The following is a 24,673-nucleotide window of genomic DNA, read 5'->3' on the forward strand; positions in this document are numbered from 1 at the left end:
TCTAAGGCTTAAGGTTAGATGCCATGTCCCATCTTTACAGCACACAAATGACGGCGCCTGCATACTTTAAGTTTCGTGGTGGACGGCTGATTTGGAAGATAAAGTTTGAACGCAATTTACTGACTATAAGGGTAGTCAGTAAATTGACGATTTTGAATTTGAGCTATAACTGCAAACCAATGACGATGACTCTAATTTATCATTCAAAGACGAGTAGCTATTTTCCTGCTCTTTCATACGAGGATGCAAATTAAAATGTTACAGTCGAAAATCCAATATCTTATGTATTTTATTAGAGCTATTAATTTTAATGTATTCCTGTTGGCACTCGTAGCAAAAAGTTTGATTTCAATATATATCTGAAATACTTTCACTATAACCCCAGTGCTAAAGCTCGAGGAGATGTCTATAACCAGATATTTAATATCGTGGCATGGGCAATACATAGTTCTTGAAATATTTATTGAAAATCAGGTGTTTTCAGCTTCTTGAGCAATTACATTATTAAATAACAAATGATTAAGCATTTAATTATATTTAATATATTTTTGTTGACCTTTACTTATATAAAATAAAAGATGTTAAAGCAATACAACGACATATACAAATACTAAAGATATATACGTCCTGCAATCAAATCATATTAAATGGTGTTATAAGAAGGGAACAAACAATATCATGATGATAAATTGTAGATAGAATCATAAATTGAGCCTAAATTATCACTTGGTTACATTTAACACGGTGATTGAAAAACTCTGAGATGATATCAGAACTAAGCCACCCATGGGGTACATAAATCACGAACGTGCTGATGATTTCGAGTCAAACTGTCATTTCATAGTTTTACACACTTTCAGGCAAAATACGAATCTAAGGCAACATCTGATGAGATAGTAGTCCTTATCATACAGTCAGCCTTATTATTAACATATACACTGGCTATGAATATTATTGTGGGTATGTGGCAATGCATGAAATAAACACTGACTATGAATATTATTGTGGGTATGTGGCAATGTATGAAATATACACTGACTATGAATATTATTGTGGGTATATGGTAATGTATGGAATAAACACTGACTATGAATATTATTGTGGGTATGTGGCAATGTATGAAATAAACACTGACTATGAATATTATTGTGGGTATGTGGTAAATTATGAAATATACACTGACTATGAATATTATTGTGGGTATGTGGCAATGTATGAAATAAACACTGGCTATGAATATTATTGTGGGTATATGGCAATGTATGAAATAAACACTGACTATGAATATTATTGTGGGTATGTGGCAATGTATGAAATAAACACTGACTATGAATATTATTGTGGGCATATGGCAATGTATGAGATATACACTGACTATGAATATTGTTGTGTGTATGTGGCAATGTATGAAATAAACACTGACTATGAATATTATTGTGGGTATATGGCAATGTATAAGATATACACTGACTATGAATATTATTGTGGGTATGTGGCAATGTATGAAATATACACTGACTATGAATATTATTGTGGGTATATGGCAATGTATGAAAAAAACAATGACTATGAATATTATTGTGGGTATGTGGCAATGTATAAAATATACACTGACTATGAATATTATTGTGGGTATGTGGCAATGTATGAAATAAACACTGACTATGAATATTATTGTGGGTATGTGGCAATGTATAAAATATACACTGACTATGAATATTATTGTGGGTATGTGGCAATGTATGAAAAAAACAATGACTATGAATATTATTGTGGGTATGTGGCAATGTATAAAATATACACTGACTATGAATATTATTGTGGGTATGTGGCAATGTATGAAATATACACTGACTATGAATATTATTGTGGGTATATGGCAATGTATGAAATAAACACTGACTGTGAATATTATTGTGGGTATGTGGCAATGTATGAAATATACACTGACTATGAATATTATTGTGGGTATATAGCAAAGTATGAAATAAACACTGACTATGAATATCACTGTGGGTATATAGCAATGTATGAAATATACACTGACTATGAATATTATTGTGGGTATGTGGCAATGTATGAAATATACACTGACTATGAATACTATTGTGCGTATGTGGCAATGTATGAAATAAACACTGACTATGAATATTATTGTGGGTATGTGGCAAAGTATGAAATATACACTGACTATGAATATTATTGTGGGTATGTGGCAAAGTATGAATGGGTATATGGCAATGTATGAAATAAACACTGACTATGAATATTATTGTAGGTATGTGGCAATGTATGAAATAAACATTTTACAAAACATGTTTCCTGGTTTTATGATTTCATGTTTAAAAACCACAACAGTACGTTTAATGATAGTACAGTAAATGCCACAAAAGAAACAGGTGTTGCTATAAGATCTTTTAATCAACAGTTTATTCCTTGCAACGATTTGATGTATAAATTTTGCACCACTTGCGTATTTTATAATATATAGTCGAGGGTTGGGCAGTAATTTTGACACAGTTATTAATTTAAATACTGAGGTTAATAGAGTTGAAAGTAGTGGTAACATATTGGTTATATATCATCCATTATTAAATTGTGTCAAATAAATAATTTCAATAGAATAATAAACATAATGTCATAACTATATTTATGATATTAAACACCCTACAATATGACTGGATGTATGCAAATTACGAAAATACCTTACTTTTCAGCTCATGCTGATTAAATAACACCGTGGTAACGTACATGTTGATGTAAACCCTAAATATGTACCTGCAATTAAACTGCCATGGAAAGTAATTAATTCAAGCATTGCAATCTATCGCTATTTATAGAAACAACATAGTCAATGTCATTGAACTTCAAGATCAACGAACTTTTCTGATTATACTGAATTGCAAATAATGCCATCTGTGCAAGTTGTGTGTTGTTTATAAATGCACTATTCCACCATTTGCTCTGTCGTAAAAACAATAAGGCTTTCGTTTCTAGACATACAATTTGAAAACAAAAAGACAAAGCTATACCTCTGATCAATAGAATACAGAATATAATGTTTGATCAATGTGAGCTTAATCGTGTTATGACGATAAACATTAAGTCCGAGTAGTTAACCTGCCATGCTTGTATTAAGTCCTAGTAGTTAACCTGCCATACTTGTATTAAGTCCTAGTAGTTAACTTGCCATACTTGTATTAAGTCCTAGTAGATAACCTGCCATACTTGTATTAAGTCCTAGTAGTTAATCTGCCATGCTTGTATTAAGTCCTAGTAGTTAACCTGCCATGCTGGTATTAAGTCCTAGTAGTTAATCTGCCATGCTTGTATTAAGTCCTAGTAGTTAACCTGCCATACTTGTATTAAGTCCTAGTAGTTAACCTGCCATACTTGTATTAAGTCCTAGTAGTTAACCTGCCATGCTTGTATTAAGTCCTAGTAGTTAACCTGCCATGCTTGTAATAAGTCCTAGTAGTTAATCTGCCATGCTTGTATTAAGTCCTAGTAGTTAACCTGCCATGCTAGTATTAAGTCCTAGTAGTTAACCTGCCATGCTTGTATTAAGTTCTAGTAGTTAATCTGCCCTGCTTGTATTAAGTCCTAGTAGTTAACCTGCCATGCTTGTATTAACTCCTAGTAGTTAATCTGCCCTGCTTGTATTAAGTTCTAGTAGTTAACCTGCCATACTTGTATTAAGTCCTAGTAGTTAATCTGCCATACTTGTATTAAGTCCTAATAGTTAACCTGCCATACTTGTATTAAGTCCTAGTAGTTAACCTGCTATGCTTGTATTAAGTCCTAGTAGTTAACCTGCCATACTTGTATTAAGTCCTAGTAGTTAACCTGCCATACTTGTATTAAGTCCTAGTAGTTAACCTGCTATGCTTGTATTAAGTCCTAATAGTTAACCTGCCATACTTGTATTAAGTCCTAGTAGTTAACCTGCCATACTTGTATTAAGTCCTAGTAGTTAACCTGCCATACTTGTATTAAGTCCTAGTAGTTAACCTGCCATACTTGTATTAAGTCCTAGTAGTTAATCTGCCATACTTGTATTAAGTCCTAATAGTTAACCTGCCATACTTGTATTAAGTCCTAGTAGTTAATCTGCCATACTTGTATTAAGTCCTAGTAGTTAACCTGCCATGCTTGTATTAAGTCCTAGTAGTTAACCTGCCATGCTTGTATTAAGTTCTAGTAGTTAACCTGCCATGCTTGTATTAAGTCCTAGTAGTTAACCTGCCATGCTGGTATTAAGTCCTAGTAGTTAACCTGCCATGCTTGTATTAAGTCCTAGTAGTTAACCTGCCATACTTGTATTAAGTCCTAGTAGTTAACCTGCCATGCTTGTAATAAGTCCTAGTAGTTAACCTGCCATGCTTGTATTAAGTCCTAGTAGTTAACCTGCCATGCTGGTATTAAGTCCTAGTAGTTAACCTGCCATGCTTGTATTAAGTCCTAGTAGTTAACCTGTCATACTTGTATTAAGTCCTAGTAGTTAATCTGCCATACTTGTATTAAGTCCTAGTAGTTAACCTGCCATGCTGGTATTAAGTCCTAGTAGTTAACCTGCCATGCTGGTATTAAGTCCTAGTAGTTAACCTGCCATGCTTGTAATAAGTCCTAGTAGTTAACCTGCCATGCTGGTATTAAGTCCTAGTAGTTAACCTGCCATGCTGGTATTAAGTCCTAGTAGTTAACCTGCCATGCTGGTATTAAGTCCTAGTAGTTAATCTGTCATACTTGTATTAAGTCCTAGTAGTTAACCTGCCATGCTTGTATTAAGTCCTAGTAGTTAACCTGCCATACTTGTATTAAGTCCTAGTAGTTAACCTGCCATGCTAGTATTAAGTCCTAGTTAACCTGCCATGCTTGTATTAAGTCCTAGTAGTTAACCTGGCATGCTTGTATTAAGTCCTAGTTAACCTGCCATACTTGTATTAAGTCCTAGTAGTTAACCTGCCATGCTAGTATTAAGTCCTAGTTAACCTGCCATGCTTGTATTAAGTCCTAGTGGTTAACCTGCCATGCTAGTATTAAGTCCTAGTAGTTAACCTGCCATACTTGTATTAAGTCCTAGTTAACCTGCCATGCTTGTATTAAGTTCTAGTAGTTAACCTGCCATACTTGTATTAAGTCCTAGTAGTTAACCTGCCATACTTGTATTAAGTCCTAATAGTTAACCTGCCATGCTTGTATTAAGTCCTAGTAGTTAACCTGCCATGCTTGTATTAAGTCCTAGTTAACCTGCCATGCTTGTATTAAGTCCTAGTAGTTAACCTGCCATGCTAGTATTAAGTCCTAGTAGTTAACCTGCCATGCTTGTATTAAGTCCTAATAGTTAACCTGCCATACTTGTATTAAGTCCTAGTAGTTAACCTGCCATGCTTGTATTAAGTCCTAGTTAACCTGCCATGCTAGTATTAAGTCCTAATAGTTAACCTGTCATACTTGTATTAAGTCCTAGTAGTTAATCTGCCATACTTGTATTAAGTCCTAGTAGTTAACCTGCTATGCTTATATTAAGTCCTAGTAGTTAACCTGCCATGCTTGTATTAAGTCCTAGTAGTTAATCTGCCATGCTTATATTAAGTCCTAGTAGTTAATCTGCCATGCTTGTATTAAGTCCTAGTAGTTAACCTGCCATGCTTGTATTAAGTCCTAGTAGTTAATCTGCCATACTTGTATTAAGTCCTAGTAGTTAATCTGCCATACTTGTATTAAGTCCTAGTAGTTAACCTGCTATGCTTATATTAAGTCCTAGTAGTTAACCTGCCATGCTTATATTAAGTCCTAGTAGTTAATCTGCCATGCTTATATTAAGTCCTAGTAGTTAACCTGCCATACTTGTATTAAGTTCTAGTAGTTAACCTGCCATACTTGTATTAAGTCCTAGTAGTTAACCTGCCATGCTTGTATTAAGTCCTAGTTAACCTGCCATGCTTGTATTAAGTCCTAGTAGTTAACCTGCCATGATTGTATTAAGTCCTAGTAGTTAACCTGCCATACTTGTATTAAGTTCTAGTAGTTAACCTGCCATGCTTGTATTAAGTCCTAGTAGTTAACCTGCCATACTTGTATTAAGTCCTAGTAGTTAACCTGCCATACTTGTATTAAGTCCTAGTAGTTAACCTGCCATGCTTGTATTAAGTCCTAGTAGTTAACCTGCCATGATTGTATTAAGTCCTAGTAGTTAACCTGCCATACTTGTATTAAGTTCTAGTAGTTAACCTGCCATGCTTGTATTAAGTCCTAGTAGTTAACCTGCCATACTTGTATTAAGTCCTAGTAGTTAACCTGCCATGCTTATATTAAGTCCTAGTAGTTAACCTGCTATGCTTGTATTAAGTTCTAGTAGTTAACCTGCCATGCTTGTATTAAGTCCTAGTAGTTAACCTGCCATGCTTGTATTAAGTCCTAGTAGTTAACCTGCTATGCTTGTATTAAGTCCTAGTAGTTAACCTGTCATACTTGTATTAAGTCCTAGTAGTTAACCTGCCATGCTTGTATTAAGTCCTAGTAGTTAACCTGCCCTGCTAGTATTAAGTCCTAGTAGTTAACCTGCCATGCTTGTATTAAGTTCTAGTAGTTAACCTGCCATACTTGTATTAAGTTCTAGTAGTTAACCTGCTATACTTGTATTAAGTTCTAGTAGTTAACCTGCTATACTTGTATTAAGTTCTAGTAGTTAACCTGCCATACTTGTATTAAGTCCTAGTAGTTAATCTGCTATACTTGTATTAAGTCCTAGTAGTTAACCTGCTATACTTGTATTAAGTTCTAGTAGTTAATCTGCCATGCTTGTATTAAGTCCTAGTAGTTAACCTGCCATACTTGTATTAAGTCCTAGTAGTTAATCTGCCATACTTGTATTAAGTCCTAGTAGTTAACCTGCCATGATTGTATTAAGTCCTAGTAGTTAATCTTCCATACTTGTATTAAGTCCTAGTAGTTAACCTGCTATGCTTATATTAAGTCCTAGTAGTTAACCTGCCATGCTTATATTAAGTCCTAGTAGTTAATCTGCCATGCTTATATTAAGTCCTAGTAGTTAACCTGCCATACTTGTATTAAGTCCTAGTAGTTAACCTGCCATGCTTGTATTAAGTCCTAGTAGTTAACCTGCCATGCTTGTATTAAGTCCTAGTAGTTAACCTGCCATGCTTGTATTAAGTCCTAGTAGTTAACCTGCCATACTTGTATTAAGTCCTAGTAGTTAACCTGCCATACTTGTATTAAGTCCTAGTAGTTAACCTGCCATGCTTGTATTAAGTCCTAGTAGTTAACCTGCCATACTTGTATTAAGTCCTAGTAGTTAACCTGCCATGCTGGTATTAAGTCCTAGTAGTTAACCTGCCATGCTGGTATTAAGTCCTAGTAGTTAACCTGCCATGCTGGTATTAAGTCCTAGTAGTTAATCTGTCATACTTGTATTAAGTCCTAGTAGTTAACCTGCCATGCTTGTATTAAGTCCTAGTAGTTAACCTGCCATACTTGTATTAAGTCCTAGTAGTTAACCTGCCATGCTAGTATTAAGTCCTAGTTAACCTGCCATGCTTGTATTAAGTCCTAGTAGTTAACCTGGCATGCTTGTATTAAGTCCTAGTTAACCTGCCATACTTGTATTAAGTCCTAGTAGTTAACCTGCCATGCTAGTATTAAGTCCTAGTTAACCTGCCATGCTTGTATTAAGTCCTAGTAGTTAACCTGCCATGCTAGTATTAAGTCCTAGTAGTTAACCTGCCATACTTGTATTAAGTCCTAGTTAACCTGCCATGCTTGTATTAAGTTCTAGTAGTTAACCTGCCATACTTGTATTAAGTCCTAGTAGTTAACCTGCCATACTTGTATTAAGTCCTAATAGTTAACCTGCCATGCTTGTATTAAGTCCTAGTAGTTAACCTGCCATGCTTGTATTAAGTCCTAGTTAACCTGCCATGCTTGTATTAAGTCCTAGTAGTTAACCTGCCATGCTAGTATTAAGTCCTAGTAGTTAACCTGCCATGCTTGTATTAAGTCCTAATAGTTAACCTGCCATACTTGTATTAAGTCCTAGTAGTTAACCTGCCATGCTTGTATTAAGTCCTAGTTAACCTGCCATGCTAGTATTAAGTCCTAATAGTTAACCTGCCATGCTTGTATTAAGTCCTAGTTAACCTGCCATGCTAGTATTAAGTCCTAGTAGTTAACCTGCCATGCTTGTATTAAGTCCTAGTTAACCTGCCATGCTTGTATTAAGTCCTAGTTAACCTGCCATACTTGTATTAAGTCCTAGTAGTTAACCTGCCATACTTGTATTAAGTCCTAGTAGTTAACCTGCCATTCTTGTATTAAGTCCTAGTAGTTAACCTGCCATACTTGTATTAAGTCCTAGTAGTTAACCTGCCATACTTGTATTAAGTCCTAATAGTTAACCTGCCATACTTGTATTAAGTCCTAGTAGTTAACCTGCCATGCTTGTATTAAGTCCTAGTTAACCTGCCATGCTTGTATTAAGTCCTAGTTAACCTGCCATACTTGTATTAAGTCCTAGTAGTTAACCTGCCATACTTGTATTAAGTCCTAGTAGTTAACCTGCCATTCTTGTATTAAGTCCTAGTAGTTAACCTGCCATACTTGTATTAAGTCCTAGTAGTTAACCTGCCATACTTGTATTAAGTCCTAGTAGTTAACCTGCCATACTTGTATTAAGTCCTAGTAGTTAACCTGCCATACTTGTATTAAGTCCTAGTCGTTAATCTGCCATACTTGTATTAAGTCCTAGTAGTTAACCTGCCATGCTTGTATTAAGTCCTAGTAGTTAATCTGCCATGCTTATATTAAGTCCTAGTAGTTAATCTGCCATGCTTGTATTAAGTCCTAGTAGTTAACCTGCCATGCTTGTATTAAGTCCTAGTAGTTAATCTGCCATACTTGTATTAAGTCCTAGTAGTTAATCTGCCATACTTGTATTAAGTCCTAGTAGTTAACCTGCTATGCTTATATTAAGTCCTAGTAGTTAACCTGCCATGCTTATATTAAGTCCTAGTAGTTAATCTGCCATGCTTATATTAAGTCCTAGTAGTTAACCTGCCATACTTGTATTAAGTTCTAGTAGTTAACCTGCCATACTTGTATTAAGTCCTAGTAGTTAACCTGCCATGCTTGTATTAAGTCCTAGTTAACCTGCCATGCTTGTATTAAGTCCTAGTAGTTAACCTGCCATGATTGTATTAAGTCCTAGTAGTTAACCTGCCATACTTGTATTAAGTTCTAGTAGTTAACCTGCCATGCTTGTATTAAGTCCTAGTAGTTAACCTGCCATACTTGTATTAAGTCCTAGTAGTTAACCTGTCATACTTGTATTAAGTCCTAGTAGTTAACCTGCCATGCTTATATTAAGTCCTAGTAGTTAACCTGCTATGCTTGTATTAAGTTCTAGTAGTTAACCTGCCATGCTTGTATTAAGTCCTAGTAGTTAACCTGCCATGCTTGTATTAAGTCCTAGTAGTTAACCTGCTATGCTTGTATTAAGTCCTAGTAGTTAACCTGTCATACTTGTATTAAGTCCTAGTAGTTAACCTGCCATGCTTGTATTAAGTCCTAGTAGTTAACCTGCCCTGCTAGTATTAAGTCCTAGTAGTTAACCTGCCATGCTTGTATTAAGTTCTAGTAGTTAACCTGCTATACTTGTATTAAGTTCTAGTAGTTAACCTGCTATACTTGTATTAAGTTCTAGTAGTTAACCTGCTATACTTGTATTAAGTTCTAGTAGTTAACCTGCCATGCTTGTATTAAGTCCTAGTAGTTAACCTGCCATACTTGTATTAAGTCCTAGTAGTTAACCTGCCATACTTGTATTAAGTCCTAGTAGTTAATCTGCTATACTTGTATTAAGTCCTAGTAGTTAACCTGCTATACTTGTATTAAGTTCTAGTAGTTAATCTGCCATGCTTGTATTAAGTCCTAGTAGTTAATCTGCCATGCTTATATTAAGTCCTAGTAGTTAACCTGCCATGATTGTATTAAGTCCTAGTAGTTAATCTTCCATACTTGTATTAAGTCCTAGTAGTTAACCTGCTATGCTTATATTAAGTCCTAGTAGTTAACCTGCCATGCTTATATTAAGTCCTAGTAGTTAATCTGCCATGCTTATATTAAGTCCTAGTAGTTAACCTGCCATACTTGTATTAAGTCCTAGTAGTTAACCTGCCATGCTTGTATTAAGTCCTAGTAGTTAACCTGCCATGCTTGTATTAAGTCCTAGTAGTTAACCTGCCATGCTTGTATTAAGTCCTAGTAGTTAACCTGCCATACTTGTATTAAGTCCTAGTAGTTAACCTGCCATACTTGTATTAAGTCCTAGTAGTTAACCTGCCATGCTTGTATAACCTTAGTTGTAGTGTTTTTATCAAATTTAAATGTATTTGGATTGTTACAAAGAATACCAGCAAAAATGTATAATTTATAGTGATGAATGTTTCATAGTACCTTTAATCTCCCACATAATTATACATACTGGCTTTACCAATTTTTATAGTGAAATAATAATTGAGCCGTTTTTGTAGTTCAGTATTTTTAAAGGGGAGTGATGTCTCACTAATGTTACACAATATAAAATGTATCAATGTACATATCGACTGCAAAATATAGTGTAGCTGGTAATTGTTTGCTTCCAAATGTTTCTTTTCCATTTGTTAGCAGTCCAATATTTGAAAAAGACTACGGGCATGTTTGTAAATGTTTTGCGTCGTAGCTATGCAATGGTGTTAGCTGCCTTCGCAGTTCCACTATGCCAACAATGTATAATTTGTCATTTGTAATTTCATAAAGTGAAGTATTGAATTATGACTGACAAGTGTACAATAACATGGCGATGAAATTCGTATATTGGATTTGAAATCTAACAATTAGTTCAGTGTCCCTAAAAATAGAACACAATGGTTCAAACATTCACAATGTAGGGACGTATGGTTCTTGGCGGGAATTGGATACAAATTCGTATCCAATTCATATTATTTTTATCGCCAGGTGAGCTATTTCCGTTATATTTTGAATTTCTTTGTACGGCATTCACGAGTGTTACGTATGGTCGTTTATTACAGACACTTTTGGAATTTATTAACTCACATTTCAAAAAAAAATCAATACCATGGATTTCAAATGGTAAAATGAATGATTTTGACGTGTTGTTACAATCGATACCTTTCCCCTCCTTGTTTGTTACTGAGTACTGTCGAATGACATTTCTTTATAAGCACATAATACTGTGTTTAACTACCTCTGGCTACAATGTCACTCCTTTATTCATTGCCCGGCATTATCATACAATATTGTAAATAGAGTGATCAATTAAAGTTCACGAACTGAATGAAGATCGTGGGACGGCAAAACCAGCATCGACGCCTGAAAGTGTTGCTATGGCTACGGTATTTACTTAATCGATCAATCAATCAATTACCTAGGTTTTTAAAAGTTAGTAGGTTAACATAATACGATATGACAACCTGAAAATCAAAGACAAGTCTATGTGTGGTAAAATAGATACACACTATTTTGTTATCGAAAAAATATAACTGCGTATATATGGCCGTATACATGGACAAAGACATAATTTGCTATCGTATAAATGCAACTGCATATATCACATATGGGTAGGAAACTCGTCGATTGGTCATAACTCGTACAACATGACAACTACTTGTTTCAATTACACTGAGCTACTACATATGCTAATACACGTGTTGGTCTCATTTACTCCATAATATGCCACTAGCAAGCCATTGGACTTTCAGAGTGACACAGTGGCGAGGATTCAACACAGCCATGTCATAAGACGTTTAAAATAATAACTGAGCTTTACAGGGCCGAGGTAGATATCATAATCACAAGGACGCTAGAACCAGGTCATAAAAATAGGACAAAAACAAATCAAAATCGTCAGTTTCAAGATTATGTTACTTCACTGGGGATATAATTATTAGCCCCTTGTACGACAAAAGTAAACTAATAACGACCAGACAATTATTACCGATTTCGTTAGAGAGTAGTTAAATATAGTTATTATTTTGTGTATAGTTATACTGTTGTCGTACAAGTGCCCAAGAATCATATCGACAATGTAATGTATCAACAGCTATCTCTAACCATATAGTATTGACAGGATTATGCCATTTAACCTATTTAAGATACTTCTATGATAGAGGGGATCAGTGACATACAAATTCTTCTCTTTTGAGGTTTGGATTTTGTTACATACAAACACGATATTAAACATACTCAGGATTTCTTAAAACTGTTGGTATTTATATTATTATACGAGTGTTTTCTGGCTGAATGGCGAAAGATATTGGTGAATAACAGAACTATAACAGCGCCAGGAACATCAAAGAAAAATCGGGGAAAGTTATGGCAATTTTGAACGTTTTGACTCATATTTCGAACACAGCAGAACCAGTGACGTAGACACGCGTTTGTCGTGACGTAGAACAAGAGTATATATTCCATATTTTTTGTTCAACTTGGCTCGTGCATGCTATAAATCATATTAAGACACATGTATTGATCGAAGTAGTTGTCTTCACGTCTTTTATTTATTTTATAGAATGGAGAGATTTTGACCAACGTACATTGGCAGCTTCTATAATACAATTATGACACAGCCTGTATGGTAAATAAGGTACACTTTTGGGCTAGCTTAAATCTACAAATGCAAATACTTAATACATAGTGTAGAAGCAGATTTAGAATTAAATCTTAGTCGAAATGGTGTGATGGAAAGTGTCAAATACTCACAAAGAGACTTGTTAAGCGAAACTCTGGTGTGTATCCATAATTTATTGACACCAACATAATTACATAATTTGCATATCTGATAGGATTCTTTTAAATGAAATCTACAATATTTGCTAGACTTTGGTTAGAATAATATAAGTATATTTCTGTATGGAACTAAGGTAAGCGCAAAGTGCATAAAGAAACTGACTGTGACTCTTTAAACAAAAATAACCACCAAGCACCAAGTTTAAAAATTGTACCCCTTTCAACAAATGTAACCCCAAAGGCAATAGGAGAAAATGTGCCTCTTAAAGCAAACTTAACAACCAAAGACCATAAAATAACAGTCCGTTCCCCTTTAATTGAACAGACTGTAAAGTTGCAGACATGCCCCTTTCAACAAAAATAATCACCGGAGACTAAAGATACAAACTGTGCCCCTGTAAACCAAAATAACCACACCACCACCTGAGGCCACAAAGTTGCAGACTATGGCCATTTAAACAAAAATAACCACTAAAGACCAGAGGTCACAGACTGTGTCCCATAAATGATACATCAAGGCAGTGCCCAGTTACATATAAATTACTAGACGTAAGTTAATCAACCGGCAGAAATGTGACTATTCAAGTTCTTGTATGCAAGTTGATAGAACAGCTATGTTATGTAGTCGTTTGTTTGTTTGTTTGTTTGTTTGTTTGTTTGTTAGTACACAAGTAACTACAAGTTGTGTAAAACAGGAAAGCCATTTGACTACGTTCATCTGACACACAGTCTCCACTAGAAGGGGGGAGGGGGTTCCACACATCAATTACTACTACATATTGTACGGGTCTGGTTTAGGTTATAATGTGTGTATACTCCTGAGTTAGTTTAGGAATCATTAATCGTCCAACCATAGACATTGTTTCCCCTCCACTGTCTATAGTTCAACCATGTTTACGAAGAGCTAGTAAAACAATCGCGCCTGGGAAGACCTCATAGGAAGACACAGTGGGGCCGGGTAGAAACGATTTGTCAAACGATTGAAACTATTTCATGATTACAGACAGAGAAGTATTGTTATCGTAACATAATGATAGCTCCGGACCTCTGTTTTTCACCTCGATGTCCAAGACTGCAGCATAAATACATAAATACAAAAGCACCACATCGTTGAAATATCATCACACTATTTGTTTGTCCATCTATATTCCTCTCTGTCTGATTGATTGATTGACTGACTGACTGACTGACTGACTGACTGACTGACTGTCTGTTTGTCTGTCTGTCCGTCTGTCTGTCTGTCAGTCTTTCTCTCTGTCATTGTTTGTCTGTCTGTCTGTCTGTCTGTCTGTCTGTCTGTCTGTCTGTCTGTATGTATGTATGTATGTATGTATGTATGTATGTATGTATGTCTGCCTGCCTGTCTGTGTCTGTTTATGTGTCTGTCTCTCAGTCTCTCTCTCTCTCTCTCTCTCTCTCTCTCTCTCTCTCTCTCTCTCTCTCTCTCTCTCTCTCTCTCTCTCTCTCTCTCCTGTTTGCTTCATTTCAAATGCTAAGGCCTCATCCCATCGCACAAAACATTTTACATTACAGTAGAGAAGAAAAAGAACAAGGAAGTGAATATCATTCTCCTAATAATTAATTGAAAAATAATTTAAGGAAAAAAAGGCAGGGGAGAATATAAACAGTACATCTTTGTTTGCTGAACAAAACTAATCTGAGTGTTGAAAGCTTTATGAACAAAAACTGATAGTTTGTACTGAACTACTTCATTCGGACATGCCAGTAAGGAAAGATATTTTCATTTTACATAACTATTGCCAGTATTTAAACTAACATAGATACCGATGTATGCATAGTGCAGGTAAAGAACTTAAACGAGTATCTCAAAGCTTAAGTGGTTCCGTCTTAAGAGAATATTGGTTGAATATTACACTTGCATACTTTCTATTTAGTAGTAGTTGACAATCTCCTTGTTTCAGTGAAATTAAAGTCCTTCGACGTTTTTAAGTAGTTTGTGTAATGAGGACGTATGTCATATGTTCTCATGCACAACGCAGCTGAAAGGTTATTTAATAGTACACTCAACATTTTCATTGACTGCGACTTTCACGGTGTATTGAATTTAAGTTTGCCTTGTCATTTTCAAAGCTATTAACGAATTTTACACCTGCATTTACTTCCGGCTGTGAAAACCATGACTAAGAAGTGCATGATCTACTTTCGAGTATTCCAATTTTTTTCCTGCTCAGCAACTTTACAAACACTCTTGAAATCATACGTCATCTTAAAGTACGATTATGAAATTGATGATCCCTTAAGAGTACAATACCCTGTCTCCATGGAAACACTGCACAATAAATTCCAAACTCTTCTGAAAAAGGTAAAGCACACACTGTGTTTGAAGATCTAATACTGTTGATTGAAAAACATTAACGATTGCTATTTTAACAGTCTTGGTAGAAACCTGTATGTAATTGTTTCAAAAGATGAAGTTGACTTGAGTAAATTGTTTTTGGTAATAATATATATTTTTCCGTAATACTATGTAAATGTCTTGAGAAAATAAGAAATCTTTTAAAATCAGATTGAAACTGAATGCCTCCCGTAAGGCTACTAAAAAAATTGTGTGGTTCCGATTACGCTCAAGTTAGAATAGGTAGAATAGGTAGACTGTTCATTTAAATTAATTATATTTGTTCATGTGTGAGCGTCTAGTTCAGGTTTTCCATTGTTTTCCAAATGGTCTCTGTGTTGTTTATTTCTTCCCATCAGATGCACAGCCATTACAGATTGGAGTTTTATATTGTCTTTTGAAGTTGATGTTAGTTTCCGCGTCCACTATTTCTCGTGAGACTTTACAATTTTTGCGATTTTATTTTTTTTTCTCGAATACGTAAAAAAAATTTAGGGTCGGCAGTGAAAAAGTAGGTGGGGTCGGGTATTTTTATTAGAGGGTAAACCATTGGTTTTTCCTCCTAAAAAACATTGTTTGAATACATTCAAAATTTGTGTACACATTTTCCTTATCTGGTGGAATAGATTTCAATTCAATTCTTATCAAGATATAGCCTAATTATCGAAAATTATTAATTATGCACATTATCATCTCTTCATTTCGGCCTGTGACAAGCTGACTCTTTCATTTCGGCCTGTGACAGGCTGACCCTTTCATTTCGGACTGTGACATGTTTTACGAGATGCATGTACAGTATCCAGTATCAAAAGTAACCTAAAGGTCACGTTGGATTGCGTAATTACGCATTCACATTGAGATGTTAGCACAAATACACACGCAACTGTTGAATGCATTGAAAGATCTCTTATAAAAGGAGATTTCTACGAACCAATTGTACTCTAAGAAGCTTATGACAGCTAATCGTGTTACTGGACTTACTGGACTTGTCTTTAGCTCTTTTCATGTCGATATCAGTACAATTTGTTCTATTGTAAGCCAGTGTATCTAGTATTCATTAAAATTCTTTTGAAGTGTTGCATGTCATAAAACACATCATAAAACAATGTCAGAACCGACCTCTACTACGGAATGACGCCATCGAGTGAATGTACCACTGCGGACATTCTTGCATATATGTGAATCCCTTGTAAAACTAGTCAGACTAAATTGGTTGTATAAGGTAGATTTCAGTCAGTAAATGATAAGTGGTATTCTTATCATAAACATACTAAGGTTGTTCAGTCGGCGCCCAACTGACAGGTTCACAATTGTTACTCTGTAATCCAATCTATGTCAACTAGCTTTTTTCAAAATTTAACAGCTGAAAACTTTCACATTAGTTATACGTGATTGAATACTTTATTCCTGATCCCATGAACATTAGACTCACTTTTAGTACACTTGCCTTGTTTAATAGCCAAGATTTTACACCAACTTGGACCAAGTATTATAGCTGTGACTTCAGGAGATGTCCTTATGCCACTTTCATGATGTACTTTCAGTGATTACAATAAGACTAATTATTCACTCTCACAAAGGTGGTTGAGGACAACCTTGGCTTTGAAACTACTTTTAAAAGGTGGTGTCCTATTGTTTGAAAACATTGTGTCAAGTTTTATGAAATCTATCTGTGCAATCAATTTAGTCGAACCTAGTTAACAAAGGCGATCCATCCACTTTCTCGATCGCAGCTGTAAAATTGTAAGCAACTCCACTTATTAAGAGTACAAGAAGGCTTTGTGGATGTATTCGATTCGAGAGATTTGGAATGCTAGTTTACTCAAGTATGTCAAGGTCATGGCGAATATCAGTCGATGTACTTCATGATGAAACACTTTGCCTATCGCGATCTTGATTGGCATTAATATTTAAACAGAAATTGGTACATTATTGATAATGTATACGACATGAAGTGTTAATACTGAGTACATGCACACACGAAGTACTATCATGGAATCTATATGTTTGCCCTATTTTGCTGTAAGCTACGTTTTCAGCCCTGGTACGGTGCCGTCTATATGGCTATTCACACAGGGTCAACTAAACTATGCACTACATGGTAAAGAGAAATTACGAAGCTATGCTGTATGTTTTTGGTTTACATAATGTCATAATTCTACGTACTTCTGTACACGTATTTCGCCTACAGATAAATACAATGAAAACGACGAAACCTGACACATACCGTTGCTGTCGTCTTACAAACACTGCTACATTTTATCGTCTGATTCAACAAAATATTATGAACATTGATGTTGTCGTCATCTCGACAAATACCTGTTGGTACAATTATTATTGAGCCAGACGATAAAATGTAGTCTAGCTGCTAGACGATAAGCTACCCTAGGTCGCTTTCGACGGTGAACCCGAGCGCAAGCCCTTACTGCCAACTTCGTTTGCTTATCATAGCGGCAGAAAGCCCAGACGTCACTAGCAGCAAGACTAGATAAAATGTAACAATTTTATTAAGATTTGTGTCAAGTCATCAGACGACGTTTTCGTCTAATTGTAATTACATGTACACATAGCGCAGAATTTTCTAAAACATCAGAAAAAGTCAGTGTTGGAAATTATATAAGCTCTGCTTGTAAATGCAGTGCGACAACAGAATTTGATGAAACGTCACCGAGGGAAAAAATCAAACATGGGTAACGTGGTCTGTGTTAAACTTGTTACGTACAAATCGAGTTTTCGACAGTTTCAAGTTTAAGATATGCTTGTTAAAAGGCTCAGGATACGTATAGGTGTAAAATCGCGTTTCAAGCTTATTCAGGACGTGAATGGACTGTTCATGTCCTGTCTTTTGACCACCGCTTTTCAAAAGCGAACTTCCAAAAGGCCTTTTATTTGTGAAGTCTCTACAGATTTGTGTACTTAAATCATGTCAAGGTTTACAAAGGTCAACTTGCTTAGAAGTTAGTACCACTGACAATGTTTACCACATAGACGACCACAAAGTACATTGTGTATTCACTGGTTCGTTAGTATTGTGTTTTTGAGGGGGGGGGAAGAGGGCTTAAAGGTCAGCATTTGGAAGTATTTGTGTATTTCAATAGGATTCCAGCTTATGTCTCCAGATATATATGTAAGGGTGACGCTAATGTCAAATAATATCATTAAAACACAAGGTCGCAACAGAGACAGTGTCTTTGGTCACAGCCTACTGAAGCGACACATTATTGTACTTTTACCACTGTATTGTTAAAAATGGTTGTTATTTTAATTGACATCTTCACAGGTTGTTTCGCAATGTTCTCTTTTCACTATGTTTGTATTGAGTTATGGTTTACGTATATGTGTTGTTTATCGTATATTCTGTTGACTTCATTTTTTTTACTAGTTGTGCTTGATTGCAGAATACAGGTATTGTACGTGCAAAGGACAAAGACACGGTTCATGGTGGCCTTCTTTCTAGAAAGTGATTAGGGTCATAACTCGTAACGTTTGGAAGGTCTCTACGGAATATGTAATCTAATAACTGTAGTGTAAAGGTCGTGGAATCTAGTGACGTTATTAATAAAGGTACGTTATAAGGAGAAGTGGCAGTGACAGTCTATTAAATGGCTGTTTTAGGGCGTAACATATTTTGTTTGGAGAAACGTACTGTGAACATCAGTTGTTCGCATTAAATTCTGAGTTGCATATACAGTCTCAAACCACCAAACTAGGGGATTTGAGATATAGTGAATAAGTTGGCCAGACTTCATAACTTACAGGAGGAGGGGGGGGGGTGCTCGTCTTTATTATTTTTTTTTAAATAATGAACGAAATCTGAAACTGAATCAAAACTAACGACAATGACAATCTTTAAGGGCTAGAATTACGCTACACATATGGTTCAGTTATATGGTAAATACGTACTTTTAGTTATCAGAACACGGAACCAACAAGTGTAGGGGAGGAGAAGTCTACTTTGCATCCAATCCATAAATTAACACACTATTGAGTAGCGTTGAGCTACAATGGAATGGCTTACTGTAAAAAAAAATGTCTTATTTTCTAGAGACATACTAGATGTAACTGTCGTCAGGTGAAATACATCGAGTTTGTTGAACCAGAAGGGGTGTGCCACTTTCTAAGCTTTGGGTCGTAAAACGAATTATTGTAGTGCTGGTCGTATATAACCTGAGTACAAAACAACATACAAATCAGCAAGACATAAACACCACGTCAGTTTAAATCGTCTACAGTCGAGGAAACAATAGCGGCATAACAAAGAGAATAGACAAAACACGTCAACAAAATCCGTTTCTATTCACACAACGCTCTATTTAATGGACTTTCCCATGGTGTTCTTTCTCACTGGTTACTTGAGAACATTTGATAATATACATATAACATGCAAGTATATTGTGAATGGTTTATCAAAAACAAGTAATGTTTGCAGAATTGTTTTTGTAGATCTAAAAGTTTTGATATGGTACTAATCCCCCGATGTCCGAGTATTGTGATGTTTGACTGAGTGCTCGAAAATGAACTCGAAAATGTAATGGTTATTGAGTGGCATTACGGATAAGGATTCGGTATTTATTTTGGATTTTTTAATTTACGAAACATTTTTATCACGGCTTCCTACTTGAAAAATAATTATGAAAAAACATATCCGAAGTCCTTGTTTGTAACTCAATAAATTGCAAAAGCATAACAAATTTGTAAAATAGTTGTCATTGTACGTACAATAACGAGACTTTTATAAACACATTTTTTTTACTTTTTTTGCAATTTATTGAGTTACAAACACAGACTTAGACAATGTTGTTTAACATCGATTTTTCAAGTAGGAAGCCATGATAAAATTGTTTTCCTTGTCTACTTTGTTTAATGTTTAAGCATAGACGTGGGAGTGAGTTATTGAAATCTGATTAACATTTTGATGGATATGTCACTCGTAGCCTACGATCAAATATTTTGTCCGTTTTATGAATACTTGTATCACCTCGACTTCGCCCTTGATGTCACCGAAGATGGCCCATGGTCACTTCAGACAAAAGTGTAGAACAGTGGATCGGCCACGTACTAGAGGAACACTTTGATTCAAGCTAAGGGGTCGGGTTTAGAGATAGCAATAGTGTTAGACCCCTTAGCCTAAACGTTATTTTATCGCCTGTATAAACTGGTTCTATACGTTTCATGTGTACATAGGCTGCAGTCTATATGATAAGCTACGATGGACACCGAAGTTGCACAACGTACGTAGCGGTAGCACTGACAGAAATAGTGTATAACTATATGTGCATGACATGTGCCACTGATTGGGATTATCAGCAAAATAATTAAACTTACCTTATTACAGATATGTTGCCAGGCAACAAGACGAAAATGAGGAAGTGAAAAAGTCGGTTTGTGTACGAAATATTTCCCAAGAGTTTCATGGTCTTTCACAGGAAGTGGATACTAACAGGACATCACTACGGTAGATCGTAGACTGGCACGTACTCGTGTACTATGTGAGAATAATAGTCAACATACAGAATTGAATAATGGCTTGGAAAACGGGTCAACCTGTTAGTACGCAAACAATGCCCTTCGTTGACAGTGTGTAACAAACAGATGAGAATGAATGCGTCGAATTGTTGAGTAAATGTTAAAGCCGTCGTATAAAAAAGTGCATAACGCCGTGACGTTATTACACATAAAAGACCGATAGAGGGCTCAGTTCAAAGCGCTTCAGGATAGCCGCGAACCCTTCTGTGATAAGTCTTCTGAAGTTGTTTTTCCTGTATCAATGCACACACACACGCACGAACTGTACAACCGACATTTGTAATAATTACCGAAATTTGTAATAATTTCTATGAACGACAAACGTAATAAAATTGCCGATATTTTATGTATGTATGTATGTATGTATGTATGTATGTATGTATGTATGTATGTATGTGTGTATGTATGCATGCATGTATGTATGTATGTATGTATGTACATATATGTATGTATGTATGTATGTATGTATGTATGTATGTATGTATGTATGTATGTATGTATGTATGTATGTATGTACATGCATACAACAAATGTGTTGATAAAAAGAATGATTTGGATAAAATCTAATATATTATTAATCTAAATCGTTTCACTGTTAAGCTTGGAATTACACTTAGTATAAAAAGTACTTTCTAACCGTTTTTGAACTGATATGAATCCTTGCACCAAATATTCCAATGCTGAAAATAAACATCAATTAATAGTGTTTTACTTTTGTATATTCCAGTAATTCAGGTAGTACTGACAGATTGACTTAAGACGCGATAACGCTTTGTGAACGATAATTCATCTAACGCTAAGGCGTAATAAATCAATTGTGTGGTTCCGATTACGCTCAATTTTAGAATAGGTGAGGTAGGTAGATCTTTATTTTATTTTAATTTGTTTTCATGTGTGAGTGTCTAGGTCAGGTTTTCCATTGTTTTCCAAATGGTCTCTGTGTTGTTTATGTCTTCCTATCAGATGTACAGCCAATTAGAGATTGGAAGAATACATTTATATTGTCTTTTAAAGTTGATGTCACTTTCCGCATCCACTATATCTCCTGGGACTTCACACTTTTTGCAATTTTGTTTTTCTCCAATAAATAAAAAAAAGTTAGGGTCGGTCGTGAATATGTGGATGGGGTCGGGTAACCAGAACCAAACAATTATTTTTTTAGGCCTAAGTAATTTCGATTCGTGGGTACTATTAACATAGTGTGTGGCATAGAAGGACAACTCAATACGATTGACTGAATCATTTGTTTTTATGATCCTTGGGGGAAATTCAGAAAGTCATTTCTTTAGTTTTTCAGCCTCATAAGACAATAATAACTAAGGAGGATATCAAGAACTGCCACTATATCTTACGCACACGTGATGCAGACATAAGCAAAGTTATAGTCAAACGTTTTTAAACTATTGGTTTGTAATCTGGTCCAAGATGAAAGAATAAATAGTCTCAAGAAAAGACACTAAACACTCTAAGATCATTTCATAGCCTGACTTGAGGGGCCTAAATTGCCAAGGAATTCTTAATCTCTACGAATTCTAACTTAACCTTTATAGCCATCTAAGATTAATGTTATACAGCTGTATTATGGAGGATAAACGATTTTTCATTTCAAGATGGGCTTATTTGATCTTCTTTCTACATGTTTTGTTACCGTTTAAAAATAGCTAAAAGTTATCTGTAACATTGTATGTGTTCCGTTGACACTATCATTATTGAATGTTTCCTTTCAAGGAATTGACTTGTTGAACCATTTCTACACATACCAATTAGACATTCTGCTGAAAACATACATGTACAAACATAGGACTTAGTGTACAACGTCGTAGCTCGCACACCGTGCACATCAGACATCGGCGAACAATGTTAGACAGACATCGAGTAAATGGAGAAAAATATCACGTTTGCATTGTACAACAACAGTTAGAATTTATTTTGGCATAGCTTAATCTTTCCTGAATATAACAGGAACAGTTAAATAGGTCTTAATCTTTATACAAGCACCACGGGTTTACGTGTATGTAAAATACACACCTGTGTACACACATTATTTCATTTCATTTTGTTTACAAATACTTCAACTATACAGAGCTATAAATATGTAAATAGGTAATTAAAAACTGTTTTTTTTTCATGAAATTACTCGTTCACAACCAAAAGAATAAAACCAACTCTTTGTTTTATTGGTTAAGATAAGTATTTAAGATAAATATATTTTTACTCGGTTACAATACAAAAATGTACACTTGAAAATATCCCTAATCCTAGTCATTGGTATCGTAAAATGGTATGCTGTATTAAAACCATGCCGTTTTACGATATAGCCTCTCAGTAACTTCAAAATATTGGCAATCAAATTTAAATATGTATTTACAGACATGCAACGGTATACATGGGTCGTAATAATTCACTCATATCATCTCTCCGTGTCGAAGGTTTGAACGTTGCTCATATGACCGCCAACCCATTCCATTTTGAGAACATCCAAAGCTCATAATACTGGCGTGCGATGTTATAACAACCGATTGTTATGCAAATATCAAATAAATATTAATCTCATCGCACCTACTAGGCCTAGCCGTTTCACGCCAAAAGTACATCCAACAAATTCTACTTTTCCTTCGACATTATAAAGAACTCACTCTTACTTCGAAATGGGGTCATACAAGTAAGCATTTTTAAAGAAATGATACCAAAAATTTGTTTTTAAGGTATCGGATTTTCTCTTACTATAATAATTGGGTCGTCATATTTTGGATGTCCAGCATTGAACTTAAGGACTAACCTTTGAACCCCTTCTCGTTCTGGAATAATTTAAGAAAAATATTCAATAATTCGTGGTAAGATTTAGTGTGCTACCAAGTATCATTAAAATGCGTCATAATGTATACTCGGACTCAGAAATCTTTGTAACTTATGTTCTTTACCTGCATCATGTCATTGCAACATTTCTGAATATGTTCCCATGGTTACTGTATGTTAGAAAATGTACGTTTTTAAAGAATAATATTTAAAAGCAAGTAAGTTTTATTCAATTCGATAGAATTGGTATCTCAATCTCAAGGTAAGTATAACACACTCCAAAAACTGTATTTAAATATTTCTTGAATAGGCATACTTCTTAAGCTCATTCATTCACCCAACTGTTTCTCCCCTCCCCATTCCCTCTACTAGTTACCATACACACTATGTCAAACCTCCCTCCTCTCTCCCCCTCCTCCAATTACTGTCGTCATATCAATGATTGCCATCCATCCCAATCATTTACTTTTCACATTTCTGTTATAAAATAAGGACTCGCTTTTCCCAGTACGTTCAATGTCATGAATATTATAAGCAAACTCATCAAACTCATCAAGACGCTATTTTTGTTCTGAATATACCCATAATATTAAACAGTACTCTAAAAAGATAAATGTTTACACTTTACACATGTACGCTGATTCATATACAGTATGAGATATAAGAAGATTTAATTATAAAGAGGCGAAAGAATGAAAGTTCTCAGGGTTAAAGTTCAGATAATATTTCTGTAATATCAAAGTGGCCATATGGATAACGATTGGGTATTTATTTTGGATTTTTAACTTACAAAACAATTTTATCCTGGCTTCTTTTGAAAAATTAATGTGACACAACATATACCAAGTCCTTGTTTGTAGTTCAATAAATTGCAAAAGCATATTATATGTGTAAAATGTTTGTCATTGCATGTACAATAACAAACATTTCTATACCTTTTCTGACTTTTTGCATTGTATTAAATGACAAACACTGACTTAGACAAAATTGTTTCATTGATTTTTCAAAAAGGAAGCCATGATAAAATTGATTTTATAAAATCAGAATTCAAAATAAATGCCCAATCCTCGTCCATATGGCCACTCATGTTTAATTTGAAAGATAATACACTGTCCTACTGAGCGACATATACTCTGACAGAAAAAGTTCTTTCGCTTGTGTAGGTTTAACTTTGACACAACTTAGCTTACA

The 24,673-nt window shown here is 35.1% G+C and overlaps 1 protein-coding gene across 1 annotated transcript in view; it reads right to left on the reverse strand.

The window, feature by feature from the left end:
• The window catches only part of LOC144444519 (glycine receptor subunit alpha-3-like), a 62,044-nt gene extending 41,259 nt beyond the window's left edge, over positions 1-20,785 (reverse strand). Inside the window, exon 1 of the mRNA XM_078133962.1 lies at positions 20,486-20,785. Within this exon, the coding sequence (XP_077990088.1) occupies positions 20,486-20,574 (89 nt within the window). The 5' untranslated portion in view covers positions 20,575-20,785. The remainder of the gene's footprint in view (positions 1-20,485) is intronic.
• Positions 20,786-24,673: the final 3,888 nt, after the last annotated feature.

Source organism: Glandiceps talaboti, chromosome 13 (assembly GCF_964340395.1).
Source record: "Glandiceps talaboti chromosome 13, keGlaTala1.1, whole genome shotgun sequence".
Taxonomy (NCBI): Eukaryota; Metazoa; Hemichordata; class Enteropneusta; family Spengelidae; genus Glandiceps; species Glandiceps talaboti.